The 16,170-nt window shown below is 38.8% G+C and overlaps 1 protein-coding gene across 4 annotated transcripts in view; it reads left to right on the top strand.

Moving 5' to 3' along the window:
- Positions 1-8,100: 8,100 nt before the first annotated feature.
- The window catches only part of LOC306865661 (PALM2-AKAP2 fusion protein-like), a 99,091-nt gene continuing 91,021 nt past the window's right edge, over positions 8,101-16,170 (top strand). For 2 of the 4 annotated variants that reach the window (XM_079410399.1, XM_079410398.1), the window contains exons 1-2: positions 8,224-8,348; positions 9,966-10,165. In XM_079410399.1, coding sequence (XP_079266525.1) covers positions 10,056-10,165 — 110 coding nt within the window. In that variant the 5' untranslated portion in view covers positions 8,224-8,348; positions 9,966-10,055. Of the gene's footprint in view, positions 8,349-9,949; positions 10,166-16,170 lie in introns of those variants that run through there. The other 2 variants (XM_079410400.1, XM_079410401.1) reach the window with 2 other exon arrangements.

Genomic DNA, 16,170 nt, shown 5'->3' with positions numbered 1-16,170 from the left:
GTTGTGGCCCAAAGGTGGGTCAGACAAATTATCCTGTAGCATTTACTGCATAATAATGTTCCCAAAATCTATAGGAAAATGCAAAAACATTCTTCCTTTAAAAACATGCACAGTATATTATGGTAGCTACTACTGTAAAATTTACAGCAATTATTTAGCATGTTCCCACAATTCATAGCAAAATACAGTAATGCTGTAAATTTCAAAATACAGTAGTCTATTGTAAATATTTACTGTAAAAATTACAGCAATTTTTTTACAGTGTATGCATTTACACAGAACGATACTCAAACTGCGATTGATCGCTGAGATAATAAATAATTAATTTCCATAGTGTTGTATTTATTTAGATGTTCATATAGTATAATGGTTATAAATAATGGTTATATAGTAAGTGTTAATACAATTTAGGGTGCTTCAAAAAAGTGAATCTTGTTAAAAGTTACATGCGGTGGCCGTGCTGGAGCATTTCTTGAGCATCAACACGCTGAGTGAACTGCAATATGAAAGCGGCTTCACGAGACTAATAATGAGCATATCGAGAGAGAATTAAATTCAGCGCTTTTATTTCCAACGTGCTATTTCATGGCAGTTTTATTTAATTCATGCAAAGTTACGTCTTTATTGGGAGAGGACTTGACAAATTATCTATGTGAATCCGACTTCACGAGACTAATAGACAACAGAGAGAGAATTCAATTCAGCGCTTTTATTTCCAACATGTGCTATTTCATGGCTGTTTTATTTAATTCAGGCAAAGTCTTTATTGCGACAGGGCTTGACAGATTACCTTATTTATCTTATTTCTTAGAGCCAAGTTGCATAAACTGCATATCAGGCATTTATGTAATACATCTAATTTGTGCATCAACGGCTGTTATGTTAAATAAAGTTTACTAACTATAGCAAATCAAGTACCTGTGCACACTGTTGTTGTTGTCTCTTCTCCCCACAGACACGCTGCAATGGCGATCCTGTGCGCAATTCTCAAAACACCCCCAAGATGGCCCCAATTTATCGGTGAATCCAATATTACAACACCGATATCCGATTATGGTAACATGCTTAAATATTGGTAAATCGATATATTGGTTGATCTATAGATAGCATATATTAAATACGTGTTTAATGGCACGTATTTAATATATATCTTTTTACTATGTAGCCTATTATTAATGAAGAGTTGATACCAATACTGCTACTGGTATTCAATGCATTTTCCCTCAATTTTACCTATTAATTATAGCCATTTATCATTACAGTATAATTGAAAGCCATTATTTTTAACATTTAATAGGCTCTGAAATATATAACAACTTTTAATTTAAGTGATTTAAAACAATCTTCACATAAACTATAAAATGTATATACATAAACTATATTGGTTCATTATTCAAGCTACAAAAGTTAATCAGCGACTAGAGCAGTTGAGTGATTTCTCATTATCTTTTGTTCTTTGATTCAATGGCAAACTTCAAACTTTTAAAGCAAGTTTCACTTTAAAAGCAGTGCTGTCTCTTAAAAACCTGATGCACATGACACGGATCTGACACACTTCCGATTTTCTCCAAACTCTTTACTGTCATTTCAACTCAGTTAAGGCTAAGTTTATGAGGTAACAAGCCAAAACTGCCAATTTTGACATAATTGTGTGTGTTTTTGTCAGTTGAAGGGTTACTTGTGGACAACAATTCAAGGCATATATACGATCTGCGCGTACTTCTCCCTTAGGCCGGATGAAGATGATTGGTGGGCCGGATTTGGCCTGCCGGCCACCAGTTGACTAGCCCTGGTGTACATGGACCCTTGAACCTCTAACACTCTGTACACAGTGAAAGACCAGGTGTCCTGATCTTGTTTCGTCCAGGTGGGTGGTGTCGCAGGTACACGTTGCCCCACCTCTACAGCTGGGCAATATACCTTCTCCTCATTCTGCCTGGGTCTTTCCGCAGCTTTCTGTTCAGCATATTCCTTTGCTTGAACATGGGCATCTCGGAGACATTCTTGTTGCGCTTTTAACCAGTCAGGCTTATCATCGGTTACAGGCTCCTGGCGTAACAGAGCATCAATTGGCACATGCGGCTGGACCCCAAACAACAGATAGTCCGGTGCGTACCCCGTGGATGAGTGTAGTGTTACGTTATATGCATAAACATGCTCAGATAAACGGTCCAGCCATCTGCGCTTCTTTTCGGGCAGGAGAGACTTCAAGAGGTCATGAAGGGTTCTATTGAACTTTTCACATTGCGGATTGCCCTGGGGGTGATCGGTGTTGTGCGTGTTTTGTTGACTCAATACAACTTGCAGAGCTCCACAATCGCAGCACTTTCAAAGTTCCTGCCCTGATCAGAGTGTAGACGTTGAGGAACTCCATACTTCAGGAACCATTTTCTGAGGAGAATCTTGGCGCTGGTCTCGGCCTTCTGGTCACAAGTGGGAAATGCTTGACTGAACTTTGTGAACACATCAGTCATTACTAGAACATTTCCTCACCCATTTCCTCACCCATAGCTGGTTCAAGGGTTGTAAATTCGACTGCTACAACCTCCAGTGGCCAGGAGGCCAAGAATGAAGCCCAAGGTGCCTTAATCTTGGTTTGTTGCATCTTCGCTAACACACAGCGTTGACATTGCTTCTCTCACTGTTCCACATCCTCATACATTCCTCTCCAGAAACATCTCTGTCTCAACAGGCCTAAGGTTCTCTCGATCCCCTGATGACCCATCTGATTGTGGACATTTTTCAGGACTTGATCTGTCAGGCATGTGGGTAACAGCACCCACAACACCATCTTCTCCAGCCAAGGACACCTGCAACTGCCTAGCTTTGCTGTACTCCACACCTGCTGCTAACAGGTCTGGCCCCAGAGTGGGTCCTGTCCTGAGCGAGTTACAGATCGCCACGCAGCCGTCTTCGTTTTCAGAGTCTGGTTCACTGGATCCTGGTATCCTGGAAAGGGCATCAGCAACAGTGATGCATCGTCCAGGATGGTATTTGACTTCAAAATCAAAAAAAGCATGCTGGGCAGCCCAGGACTGTTCAGTGGCTCCTAATTTGGCAGTCGTGAGGTAGCAGAGGGGGTTGTTGTCTGTTATGATGGTGAAATTGGATCCCAGCAGATAATTTCCGAACTTTTCAATGACTGCCCACTTAAGTGCTAACAGTTCCAGCTTCATGCTGCTATAATTTTGATCACTTTTCTCATCCCCTCTCAACCTCCTAGTGGCATATGTGATCACAGTCTTCTTACCGTTTTGATGCTGGTACAAGACAACTCCCAAACCCAAGGTTCTTCGCATCAGCTTCAATCACAAAGGGAAGTGTGAAATCAGCATACCCCAGTGTTGGTGCACTGGTAAGTTTGTCTTTGACAGTGTTGTGCAAGTTACTTCCAAACTGTAATACATTACAGATTACGTGTTACTGTTACTTAAAAGTAATTCCTTACCTTACAATATTACTGTCTCAGAATTGTAATGTGTTACATGACTCCTGTATTACTTTTGAGTTACTTTCACCAGAGTGCGACGAGTGGAAGCTAAAGCGCAGGACATGGAGGCACCAGTGCAATCAATTTAAAAAAAAATTCAATGGAAAAAACTTACGCCATAATTTTTGCTCATAAAGGTAAGAGTAATACATCATTCGTAACTGTAAAGGGTCTACTTTTATTTGTGTGCACTCACAATATCAACAAAATGTCGTGCTTTTATCTTGAACAGGAGCGCTTCACAAAAATGAATCGAAAGTCAGCGAATACATGCCTCACAGACATGATAAATATATCTATAGAAAGCTTTAAATCACTACTTAACGAAATAAATAAAAACGAAAACAAAAACTATTTAATACAATCGTTATCCGTGAAGATGCACTTCTCTCTAAATGTGCATCTAACGAGGAGATGGCGAATCCTTACTATTTCCCCCGGACACATTCATGGTAATTACTTTTGCTGGGGTTTTTGCTTTATTCTGTGTATTTGAACGCAGAACTCTTCAGCTGTGCTTATGGTTCGCTGCTGCGGGACACTAAACACCGTCGAGCCGCTCTTGCCAGTCGCGGCAGCACGGACTCATGTTGTTTCCACCAGCGCGGCAATTTCTTTTCATTAATAATTGATGGATGTCTAAAATATAAAGATAAGGAGAAGCCTAAAACAGGCCCGAGGACCGGCCCGCGTCTGAACTATGATGTGAATATTGGCCCGAAGCCCGGGCCTAGGGACATAAAAAAGTTGGAGCCCGACTTTAAATAAAAAAAAATAAAATAAAAAAATTGGGGGCTAAAAGTGTGTTGTAACGCAAGCGTTACTGAACATGTACCGAGTAAAATATTACTGAAAATTGATTATTAATGCCTTACACTACTGCGTTACATCAAAAAGTAATACGTTACTTTTGTAACGCGTTACTCCCAACACTGGTCTTTGAGACGTTCAACTGCCATCTGACACTGGGAAGACTAAGAGCTCTTAAACACCTGAGCTGCCTTGACGGGACTTGTCTCTTGAAGGCATACGTTCACTACATCATGCAACGGCCAAACTATCTGGGAGAACCCTTTCGATGAATCTTCTGTAATAGCTACAGAACCCCAAGAATGATCTGAACTCCTTGAGAGTACTAGGGACTGGCCACTCCCGAACTGCACTTATCTTATCAGGGTCTGTACTCACGCCTTGGGCTGAAACTTGATGGCCAAGAAATCGCAATTCTGGCTACAGAAAATGACACTTCTTATGAAAAAGCTCTCAGAAAATGACACTTCTTCATCATGGATCCAGCCCAAGCATCCGGCACATCATTGTCCTGATGCATGTTCATATGAAGTCTCTATCTTGAAAGGCACATAGTCATAAAACTGTCACAGTCACTGCAATGCAACCTGAAGAGGCGATTCCTCACAGTCTTCTTTGCCAACGATCTCAGCGGTGAAGTGAACACCCTCCTGCATTTCCGAAAGCTGGTCCCTTGCTTTCCTGCAGGCTTTCCAGGCACACCACACTTCACGCCGTCGACCTCTTTGGCACTGTTACTTGACCCCTCTTCACCACTACCGTTGTCTATGTTCCTCCTACTCTACCTGACTGTCAAAAATGTCCCAAAATTAGCAATGGAAACCCCACTCCTGGTCCCAACATTTCTGTAGCCTGGGATATGAATTTGTGACACCGGACACAGGATGAAGAATTTAAATGGGCCTTTTATTCCAGACTGTACTTGGAACAGAGCAGCATTAAGTATGCAAATTTTGGGGATTGGGACAGAAAAATTAAAACTTAAATACAGCCATTGAGAACAATAAAGTTTGATCCTCACAACAAAATGAGTGTGCCTCTTTTCCCACGTTCACAATAACCTGCTAACATAGACAACGGTAGTAGCCTTTCATGAGCTCATCACCACTCTAGCACATATACACGTTAACATGGCCTATGCTGACTCGATTTCCCTTTGAATGCTTCACACTCGCACCGGAAACGCTCAGAGGGTCTATGGAGCACTTTTCTCCCCTACTTTGGTGAGAAACGGTTAGCTTTCCCACACCGACATGTTTGTCAGCAATCTCTGTCGAGCTGCAAAATTGCACAGCCATCCAAATCCCCATCACACTGAGAATGAGTTTGTAACTCACTGTATGTGCATATTTCTCTATATTTTATGATTTAATGGATTTTAATGACCTCAATCCTCCACTTAACAAGGAATAATTCACCCTGCACTGATAACTCATGCTGCTCATCTGTAGCTCTCACAGCACTTCACGACACTCACGCAGCCGTGTTTCTTAAAGAGCCAGCATAACATTATGGCAACAGATGAGAAAGACATGAAAACACACTCTATGTGTACACTCTATGGACATTCAAACCAGAGTATGAAAACAACCAGTCTTGTGTTTGACACAACTTTTCAACCTGGTTACAATGATCAAAGCAAAGATGCAGTAGATGGGTTCCATCAGCACTCCCAAAGCTTGCACAGGTCTTTACCACTTTCTGGATTGACATTTCACTCTGTAATATTAGGCAGTTTTCATTTATATTTATGTTGATGATCGCATTATTTTTCCATATGCATATGCATACATATACGATTGTTCTGCATCTTCCTGGTCTGTGTTTTTGATCAGCACTTTCTAGACTCATTCAGGAGATGTGTAATAGTGCCCCCTAGAGTATAACAGCGAGAATGCGGAAACCCGGACAATTCTTTGTTTGGCAGGGAAGTGTCGTCTCATGAATAATGGAAAATTCCATGTTTGGCTGAAAGTGTTGTCTCTTGAACAACAGAAAATTCTGTGTTTGGCAGGGAAAAAGGAAAAGCAGCCTAATCTAAGTGTATAAAACATGCAAAGGACGTTTGCTAACTGTTCCATATTTAAGTAACATTCCATATTAAATCCATACGGAAAGCAGTTTATCGTGTCATGCCCAGTTTTGGGAGCTAAACAAACAAACAAAAAAGAGCACCTTAGTTGAAACTGTAATAATAACATACAGTATTTGGCAAATTATTCTATGCATATTTGCATTTGCGCTTTGGAGAGCATCATATGTTTCTATTTACAACGATTGCAGCCAATCACAGACACGTCCGTTGACCGATGAACCGAGATGAATGACAGGTTCAGTGCATTTAAAATTATAAAGGGAGCACTCTTTCTATGCATTCTAGGCTATCTGTAATGCATTCAGAATTTTAATAAAAGTGTTTTTTTTTTTAAGAGCTAAGAGGAACTGTCACAGGTAGCAGACAGGAACCTATTGCAAGACAGCCAGGTTAGCATAAAAAATAAAATAAAATTTTATTGAACAAAGAGACAAAAATAAAACAAAGCAGGGCAAACAGCCAGGAGAACCACCACCAATGACATGCATGACAACCAACACAGGACTGCAAACACAAGGAGAATAAGTAGGGCAGGTAATGAGGGACAACAGGTGGACCAACTGAACCAATAAAAATATAAGATGGGCGGGGTTGACAAAGAACTCCTGTGTCTGTTTGTGAGCACATGGCTTGTCTTTGTTTTTGTTGGTGCCATGTGCTCACAAACAGACACAGGAGTGCCCTCTGGTGGCCGTCCTGGGCACACCAGCTGAAGATTGTGACAGGAACAATGTCCCCTCACTAAAGTTCAGCTATAGTTTAGTTGTTAAAATAATTTATTAATATGTAGTAATAATATAATAATATTTAAATTAGTGCATTTTGTAGGTAGTTTAATCCAAATGTTTTTATGTTTAAAAAACCTATTACAATTATGACAATATGACAATATTTTTGGTGAGTTTATAATGTAATAAATGTCTCATAATGTAATAATTACATTATGAGTTCAAGATTTTATTATGTTTTGAGAAAATTATTAAAATGATTACACTATGAATATTTTATTACAATAATAATGTAATACTTATTCCATTATGTGCAGTTATACATTATGAGTAGCTACATAGCTGTTTTCTGTGTGAATGCATGTTAAAAATGTATTTTATTGCTGTGAATCAAAGCTGAATTTCCAGTATCATTACTCCAGTCTTCAGTGTCACATGGTCCTTCAGAAATCATTTGAATATGCTGATTCGCTGCTGATTCACAACAGTTGTGCTGTTTCATGTTTTTGTGGAAACCATTTTTTCAGCATTCTTCAATGAATAAAAAGTTCAAAAGAACAGCATTTATATAAAATCTAATTCTTTTGTGACATTTTAAATGCCTTCAGTGTCATTTTTGATCGATTTAATGCATTGTTACAATAATTTCTTTCCAATAAAGGATCTTTACTAACTCTGAACTTTTAACGGTAGTGTATATAACAATATTATGAAGAGAAGGTAATTTTACTTGATTTAAAGTGATTTAAACTAGCTTTGTGTCCTCTAGAGCGACCTTAAATAGATTACTGATGAGGTGACAGAACAAACGGTGACGACTGAAAGGCCCCTTCACTGCAGAAAAATTCCAGAAAGAGTCGCCAACAAAGCTAACATTGTATCAGCGTGTGATATCTGTGGCTCTGTTGCTTACATAAATGGCCTTGTCCCTAACGCCCCCATTTACAGTTTTTTAATGCTGTTTGGGACTCTGTGGTGTTTTTGTACCGTGAACATGAGGAACATGTGCAGCTGAAGGGTCTCAAGGTCTGGCAAAAAAAAAACAAACACCAAATTAACGCTGAGAGGTGCAGCACACGCTCCTGATATCCTGGTAAGCCTCAGGGACGGGCCTTGGGACCCCAGAGCTGGGCAAACAAGTGAGACGGACACTTTGGACTGTCAGCCATCCGAGGAATGCAGAGGCTCATGTAACAGCACAGAGCTCGCTGAAGACCTGAGAGAAGTGAGTATGTTAGTAGTAGCGCCGCAGCTTTGTTCATGTGACTTCAGTTAACAGTATAATGATGCTCTCTCTTATCCTTCACTTCCCAGCAAACAGGAAACGTTCTCAGAACTTTAGCTAATACTCTAGCAAGGTTCTCTAGGTTCTAGTTATAAATAAACATTCTTACAGTAACATTAATGGAATGTTCGTCAAGTAATAACGTTCTCAAGGTATTAGCAGAAACATTTTATTAATGTTCATGGAATGTTTTTCAGAAACATTTTAGTCGAACAATCGTCTAACATTTTTGTTAAACATTTACTAGACAGTTAGTTCGAAGAAAATTCGAAATTAACATTCCCATAATGTTTGTGCAATGTTTATGGGACGTTCTCTTAATGTTTTGTCAAGCATTCACAGAACCAAGAAGAAAATGTTTAAACTGTTAAAAATCTGGACATTTTGAATGTTCAGAGAAAATTCTAATGAAAATGAATAGTGAGACACTTAGAATAGACACTTTACCCCATAAAAATATATTAATGTAATTCATATTACTGTATGAAAATAATTGAGGGTTTATAGGCTATACATTGGCAATTCACCAATATAGTATATATTTTTACCCATGTGCATATGTATATTTTGTTCAGAAAAATAAATAAATAAATAATATTTTAAAAAAGTTACTGTTATACATACAGTATTAAATACAAACTTTTAGCTCCTGGTGTATTAATTGTAACTATAGTATAAAGACTATTGATTGTGTGCAAAGACTGCTAGTAATCTAATAGTTAAGTATAGTTTTGTACATGAAGTGCCCTAAAAGGAGAGTTAGTATAATTAAATGTTGCTAAAGCCAAATAAGGCACAAAAACATCTAAAGTAAGCATTCCAGACAGTTTGATAACTCGAGGTACTAACTTGACATAATCACAAGCATCCAAGTGTGTGGCACTCCGGCACGCAGAAGCTCTGAACACTTGAGTGGAATGTGACCTCGCTCTTGTCTTTTAAGAGCAGCGCAGCCCAATCCCACTGTCTGGAGAATATTTAAAAGTCATCGCTTTACTCCAGTTAAAATTACACTGAACTGACATGCTAAAGTTCTTTTGGTATTTGTTTTCTAGCGAAAGTGATTCATAAAATAAGTGTGTTTACACTTATACCTACGGCTACAGCTATTCCATACTGCCAGTAATTCCCCAACCAGACATCTGGTCAAACACTTCTGGGCCTCAAATTAATGTTGACACATTCAATTCCCACTAAAATGGAGTTTAAAGCTGCAGTATGGAAAATGGGTTAGTTAAACATTAAACATTAACTATAAACAATCCATACATTTTTTAACAATCCATTCGAAGCCTTTTTACTGTCTCACAGTAAGATGGATCAATATGGAATCATTTAATATGAATCAGTAATGCATAAATCAAAGGTTGATTCCAATGTGATATATGAAATATAGTTTGAGACTGTAGATTTGATGATATATTTCTAATTACAATTACTGTAATAATCCATTCACATAATCTCTACCAATAAAATCAGACGTTAAACAAATGTGACCCTCCCTCCTGTCTCTCTCTCTCTCTCTCTCTCTCTCTCTCTCTCTCTCTGATCCTGCAGGCTAGACAGAGCAGAAGCTGCGAGCTGCAGCATCCAGCATCCATCTGAAATCTCAGGAAAAGGTGGAGGAAAGCCATCATTCCCAAGGTGATGCTGGTAACAGCAGCGGAGAGCAAACGAGGAAAGCCAGAGAACGAGGAAGAGGAAGAAGACGCAGCCATGATGGGCACACCTCTCAGGAGGAAAGCCCCAGCATATAAGTGAGTACTTCCATTTTTCCTCACCCTCCCTCTGTAGGGTTGGACATCACGGAGCGGTTGCCATAGCAACGGCAGCCAAGGCGGCAGAAGGAGGATGATGATGCTGCAGCAGCTGCTGTCTGCAGTCATGGATTCCTCCAACTGTGTGTGTGTGTGTGTGTGTGTGTGTGTGCAGCAGACATACATGTAATGTGTCACAGTGTCATTGATAATCAAATCATCAGTATGAACAAACATACAGCAGGAATGATGGGATTGAATTTAGATAATGTTCACTACCATCATCTGTTTTGGGGTGTTGGCCACTTGTCCAATAGGGAATTAGTGTAGCAACTGGACAGGCAATTTTGAAATAACAAGGACAGCCTGTATAGCCTCTTAGGTCTACACCTGATGCACATAAAAGCAAGAATTGGCTGAAATTACAAGCTCCAATCTGAGGTTCGTTTCCTGAAAGCATCATTTGCAAACTATGGTCACAAGTTCTGTCATTAGCAAGAGAGTTCATTGATTCTGTGTTTCCCAAAACTGTAGTTGAAATGAACATTCGCAAACCTGTGTGCCTGAAACTACATCTACATTAAGGGCTAAAATCAGGTTAAGGACGAGTTTATAACCATCATCAGTTTCAGCGGACTGAATTTATATTGATTGCCCTTACAAACAATGCTAAAATTAGCAATTTAGCTTGTCGTGCCTGTGTGAGAGTGTTGCAGTCTGGTTTGAGAGTGCTGTCTTGATAATAAAGAAGGCCTGGAGCCATCTCACCAAAGAATGCCTTTGAGTTTGTACGGAGCACTTATGCGACTGCAGCTGTCGCATTCCACACACATGCAAAATTAGCAGCAGTCGCAGCACAGCAACAGGCCGTCCTGTAGGATAAACACCACAGCTAAATCCTCAGACCTAAACACCGTATCAGTCTTATTTATAATGATATATGGGACATATAACAGTTGTGTTCCAAACTGGTGTTTCCAAGTTAAAACCTAAACAAAAGGAGGCATATAATGTTTGAAATAAATAGAAAAAGTAGTGTAAACAAGATTTGTGACACCTACAGAATGCTAACCGTTTGCGTTCTCATTCACTTCAGTGGCATGTTCTTAAATAGTGAATGCATTTCCAAACAAATTGCAACTTTGATACTTATTTCTTTGCTCAAGGGTCAAAACATACTCGGTTTCTAAAATAACCAATCACCTAAGCTATGAATGGCATGATGATGATGGCGTAACTACACACTCCACAGGCAATGAACATCTCTCTCGCTGTTGACTGCCATTGAAAATGTTTATTTCTATTGCACACAATGTAGACTTCTATTAAGATGAATTGAAGTGCTAATGGATAGCTTTCTCCAGGTATTACAGACCTCCTTGGGAGGTGCAATGACAGCCTGACAATACTGACTGGTTGATGACACCACAAGTCTAAGACAGAAGACTAGAAGAAATGCAAATCAAGACCTCCAAAAATCAAGGACTGGTAAAATATCTGCTATAGAATGAAATTATAGTTATGCACGTTAATTCGCTGAGAGTTAAGTATTATAATCCTAACTGTCAGTGCAGTACTTCAGAAAGAATCCAGACCAAGAGCTGTGATAATCTCCAAAACAACTGCAGCCATAAACACAGAAAACAGCAGGCCACCGTTGTCATAATAGGAGACGGAGCAGAGTTTCTTTGGGAGACTCTTTCTTGCTAAAGTTTTGGATAAACTAATGCTATTCCAACAAAACTAAACTGTTTTGCAGACCATCTTCCTGGAAAACATCCCCTCATGATCGTCACTTGAACTAAACAGCTTGGCACAGAAATGAATAATAAACATTACCTTAAAAGATTTGAAAAGTACATTTTTGGGCCTGACAAAGTTGGTGTTCATACATTTTTAAACTTGCTGTTTGGCTGTTTTTAAACTTCTCTGTTCAACTCAAAAGCTTTTGCATACTAAACCAACAACTAAACAAGTCATGAATCATGTCTGATTACTGCGGATAATGATTGTGTTTGCAATCTTATTTATTGAATGGTAATTGTAATCACTCCTAAATCAGTGACTAAAGCATTTTTGACGTATACAATTTCCATGATTTTGTAAATCCAAGCCATAAACCAATATAATGGAAATAAATCACATTTAAAAGTATTATAAACTATTGAATATTTAAAAAATATTCAGTGCTTGTTAATAACTGATTATAGGTAATCTAGATTACGTAATCAGATTCCAAAATCGAGTTCTCATAACTGGATAACATTAAAATTTAAAATGTTCATAGTCAGATTACAGTTAGTATATATGGATTACATGATTAGATATTATTCATAATTATTCAAGTGTTTAAACGTTTTTGTTTTAAAAAAAAATTTAACATTTTTATAACTGAATAAATTATTAGATTTTCATCGACTCATAAACACACTGCAGTTCTTACATTAATTATATTTAATGCATGTAATGCAATGTTTAATGCATTAAACATTTCTTTGAAAAGTGTGGGTCTGAATTTTAGCCCAAATTATTATAGAGCAAAGGCTCTTTTGCTTAACAGATCAGTTTAGACATTTGTATTTGGGCAACTGTTTTGCATTTGTGCTCTTGAGAGACTGTTACCAATTTGTCACTTGCTTGTGGCTCAAGAAGGTCGTTTGCAGCAAGTGCCAATGCAAACCCAGCACTAATGAAGCGCCATTAGTAAGCTCTATAAGAGTCTTGTTGGAGTATGTTTGAGTACCACTAGAAATGCATGTGAAAGACTAGCACTACAGCTCAGAACATTACTATTATAATAGAATGATCTCATGCATTTCTTCATATCCTGTCAATATAAGGTCATTTGATTATATAAATAAAAATGATTAAAATATTATGTAAGTGTTTATTGCATGTGAGTTCAAATTTGGCAGGAATTGCTTGAAAGTTGTTATAACTGGCTATGAATGCTTTATAATGCATTTGATAATGAGTTATTAGCCAATAATGTACCTTTCACAAAGGTCATAATATTACAGTTTTTCTCGATTGGTTTGGCTCATTTCTTGAAACCGAGATGACATTCTCAAAATAACATGGACAAATCTCCAAACCACCTTGCAATTGTTCACAACAGAATGTCATTTTTCATTGGTTTTATCAAATTGCAAATGCTTTAGTACATGTCTCAAGTGACTCTGTGCTTTTTTTCAAATGATTATGTACAAGTAGCTACAGTTAGCACAATGAGCCCACATTTAGCACATTTTCCAAATAAATAGATCTTGCTGATCTAAACTGATTAGTTGATTTTTCAGTGAAATGGTTACTCTCTCCAAAACATATCAGCATGGTTTCATTGTGTAAGTCATCATATGCACAATTGTCTGTTCAACTGTCAAAATTAGTCAAAGATATAATACCATGAAAGAATTTCTTGGAACATTTGATAAATTTATGACAGTACTTGACAATCAATCAGGTCAAATTAGAACTAACGAAGGAGCAGTTTCCCACATCTCAGATGACTAATCAAACAGTTTGTTTAGTTACCTGACAGGTGTTGTCTATGATTATGACTGCTGCCAAAAGTATATAGACAGAGCTTGGCCCGGGGCCAGTTTCATTTGCAGTGTGAACATGGAAGCACCTCGCCAAGTACAACAGCAACTTCCTGCTCGAGGAAGAGGAGGAAGAAGAAGAGGAAGAGGAGGAGTGAGAATGCGTGGAGGAATAGGGGGAAGAGGCCGAGGAGCACGGAGGCACCATGATGTCCCAGATGAAATCCGGGCCACCCTTATTGACCACGTTATAAACCATCGCCTCACAATGGCAGAGGCAGGTCGCCGAGTGCAGCCTAATGTGCCTCGGTCTACAGTCTCCTCCATCATCCAAACCTTTCGCAGGGAAAACAGGTACAGAACTATTCTATTGAACCATTCAGTGTTGGTGTGTGTGTAGGCCTAGAGTACTGTAATATCTTCATGTGATGTTATATGATACTATAAAATGACAAAGAAAAAAAAATGGAGAAAATACTGTGAATAGTATTCCAGTCACTGTGCAGTGCATCACACTTTTAGTACCATAAAACAGCAGTACAATTACATTGGTAACTCATTTTGTAACAAATTTACAGTGTTGACCTTTGACTTGTATGTCTAGGATTGGACGACAGCCTCAAGTGGGTGGCAGAAGAAAACTTCTAAATGAACAACAAGAACGAGAAATATGCAACATGGTCATTGCAAATAATGCCATCACACTGAGACAGATTCGTAATGCAATCCTTCTAGACAATGTAATGTTCCAAAATATAAACTCTATCAGCATCTCCACAATAGACCGGGTATTGAAGAAACATCAGATGACCATGAAACAGATTTACAGGGTACCATTTGAGAGAAACTCTGACAGAGTGAAAGAGCTGCGGTACCAGTATGTGCATGTAAGTCAACTACTGGTTGTCTATCATTGTAACACTATTACAGTAAGACATGGTTACCACTTTTTTTTGTTTTGCTTTATCCTTTTTACCTTCAGAATCCAGCTTTGTGTGACTAGAGCATTTTGCCTAGAAATTGTCTTCAGTTTTTCACTCCCTCTTTTTACAGTACTTTAGATCCTCCCTGCAGTATCTGTCTCTACTTGACTGATTAGATTTATTTTTATTCTATTGTAGAGAATAATGGCATTAGAAGGCAACGAAACCCCTCACATCCTAGTGTTCGTTGATGAAGCTGGCTTCAACCTGGCCAAAGGTCGAAGGCGTGGCCGTAACATCATTGGCCACCGAGCCACTGTGGATGTCCCAGGCCAGCGAGGAGCAAATATAACAATGTGTGCCGCTATATCAGAAAGAGGTGTGGCCACACACATTCCCAGTTTAGGGCCCTACAATACACAAAAGCTCCTAAATTTTTTGGACCACCTTTATACTGATCTGATCCCGGAAAATGAGAGAGGTGAAGAAGGACCTCAGCTACCACATTATGTCATTGTGTGGGATAATGTGAACTTCCACCGTGGCTCAAGACCAGAGGGCCATGCTGCATGCAATGGATGCTGCATGTGAGGACATCACAGGGGATCAATGTAGGGGATGGTTGAGACATTCACGCCGTTTCTTCCCTCGCTGCATCGCAAGAGAAAATATCCGTTGCGATGTGGATGAGAATTTATGGCCTAACAGAGAGCAGCGCGTCGATGGCCAGGAGGATGAGGATGGTGGCCAGGAAAGAGAGGGTGACAATGGCGACCACTGAAAATATTACTGTACTATAGTTCTGAAACTTTATTTACAGTATGGAAGGCTAGAGTTTTTTTGTGTTTTTTTTGTTTTTTGTTTGTGTTTATAACTGTTCACATTTACAGAATCCTGTATATGTTTTCTTTTCACAGTATGTTCTCTAATGTTAACATTTCTTTGTACGAATAAAAATGTTTACAGTTTCCTTGAGTATGAGTGGTTTATTGGAGGCTGATTTTACTGTAAAATCTTTTAGTTTTATTCATAGTGGTATTCTGTTGCTAGACCTGTGCCTCAGTGACAAAACGTCTAAGCATTTTGACTTGCAGTGCTTAAACAATGCCAAAGGTATAATGCATTTTGGGGGCATTGACTATTTATATGAGAATGATATTTAGTTTTGACACATGGATAAACTGTTTTGGGAGAGAGATGAGCTTTTGCAGGGGATCCATGGTGTTGTGCTAAACCATCCAGGTTATTTTGACAAAAGCACTAAATGAATGCACATGTGCCAAGGCAATTGAGAAGGATCTGTGCTATTTTGACTGTACTGACCTTTTATATGGGAAAGGAATCTGCTTTTGAAGCATGGAAGAAGAGTTTGGGGAAAGATATTTGATTTTGCTAGTGAGCTATAATGTTGAGCAGAACTGTAAGACTGTTTGGCCAAATGACCTTATGGTTTTGAGAATGTCATCTCGGTTTCAAGAAATGAGCCAAACCAATCGAGAAAAACTGTAATGTAAAGTGGGTTACACTTTAGTTTGGGGAC

Source organism: Barbus barbus (genome assembly GCF_936440315.1).
Source record: "Barbus barbus genome assembly, chromosome: 47".
Lineage (NCBI taxonomy): Eukaryota > Metazoa > Chordata > Actinopteri > Cypriniformes > Cyprinidae > Barbus > Barbus barbus.
The sequence above is the reverse complement of the archived record's forward strand: the minus strand, read 5'-3'. Positions and strand labels throughout refer to the sequence as shown.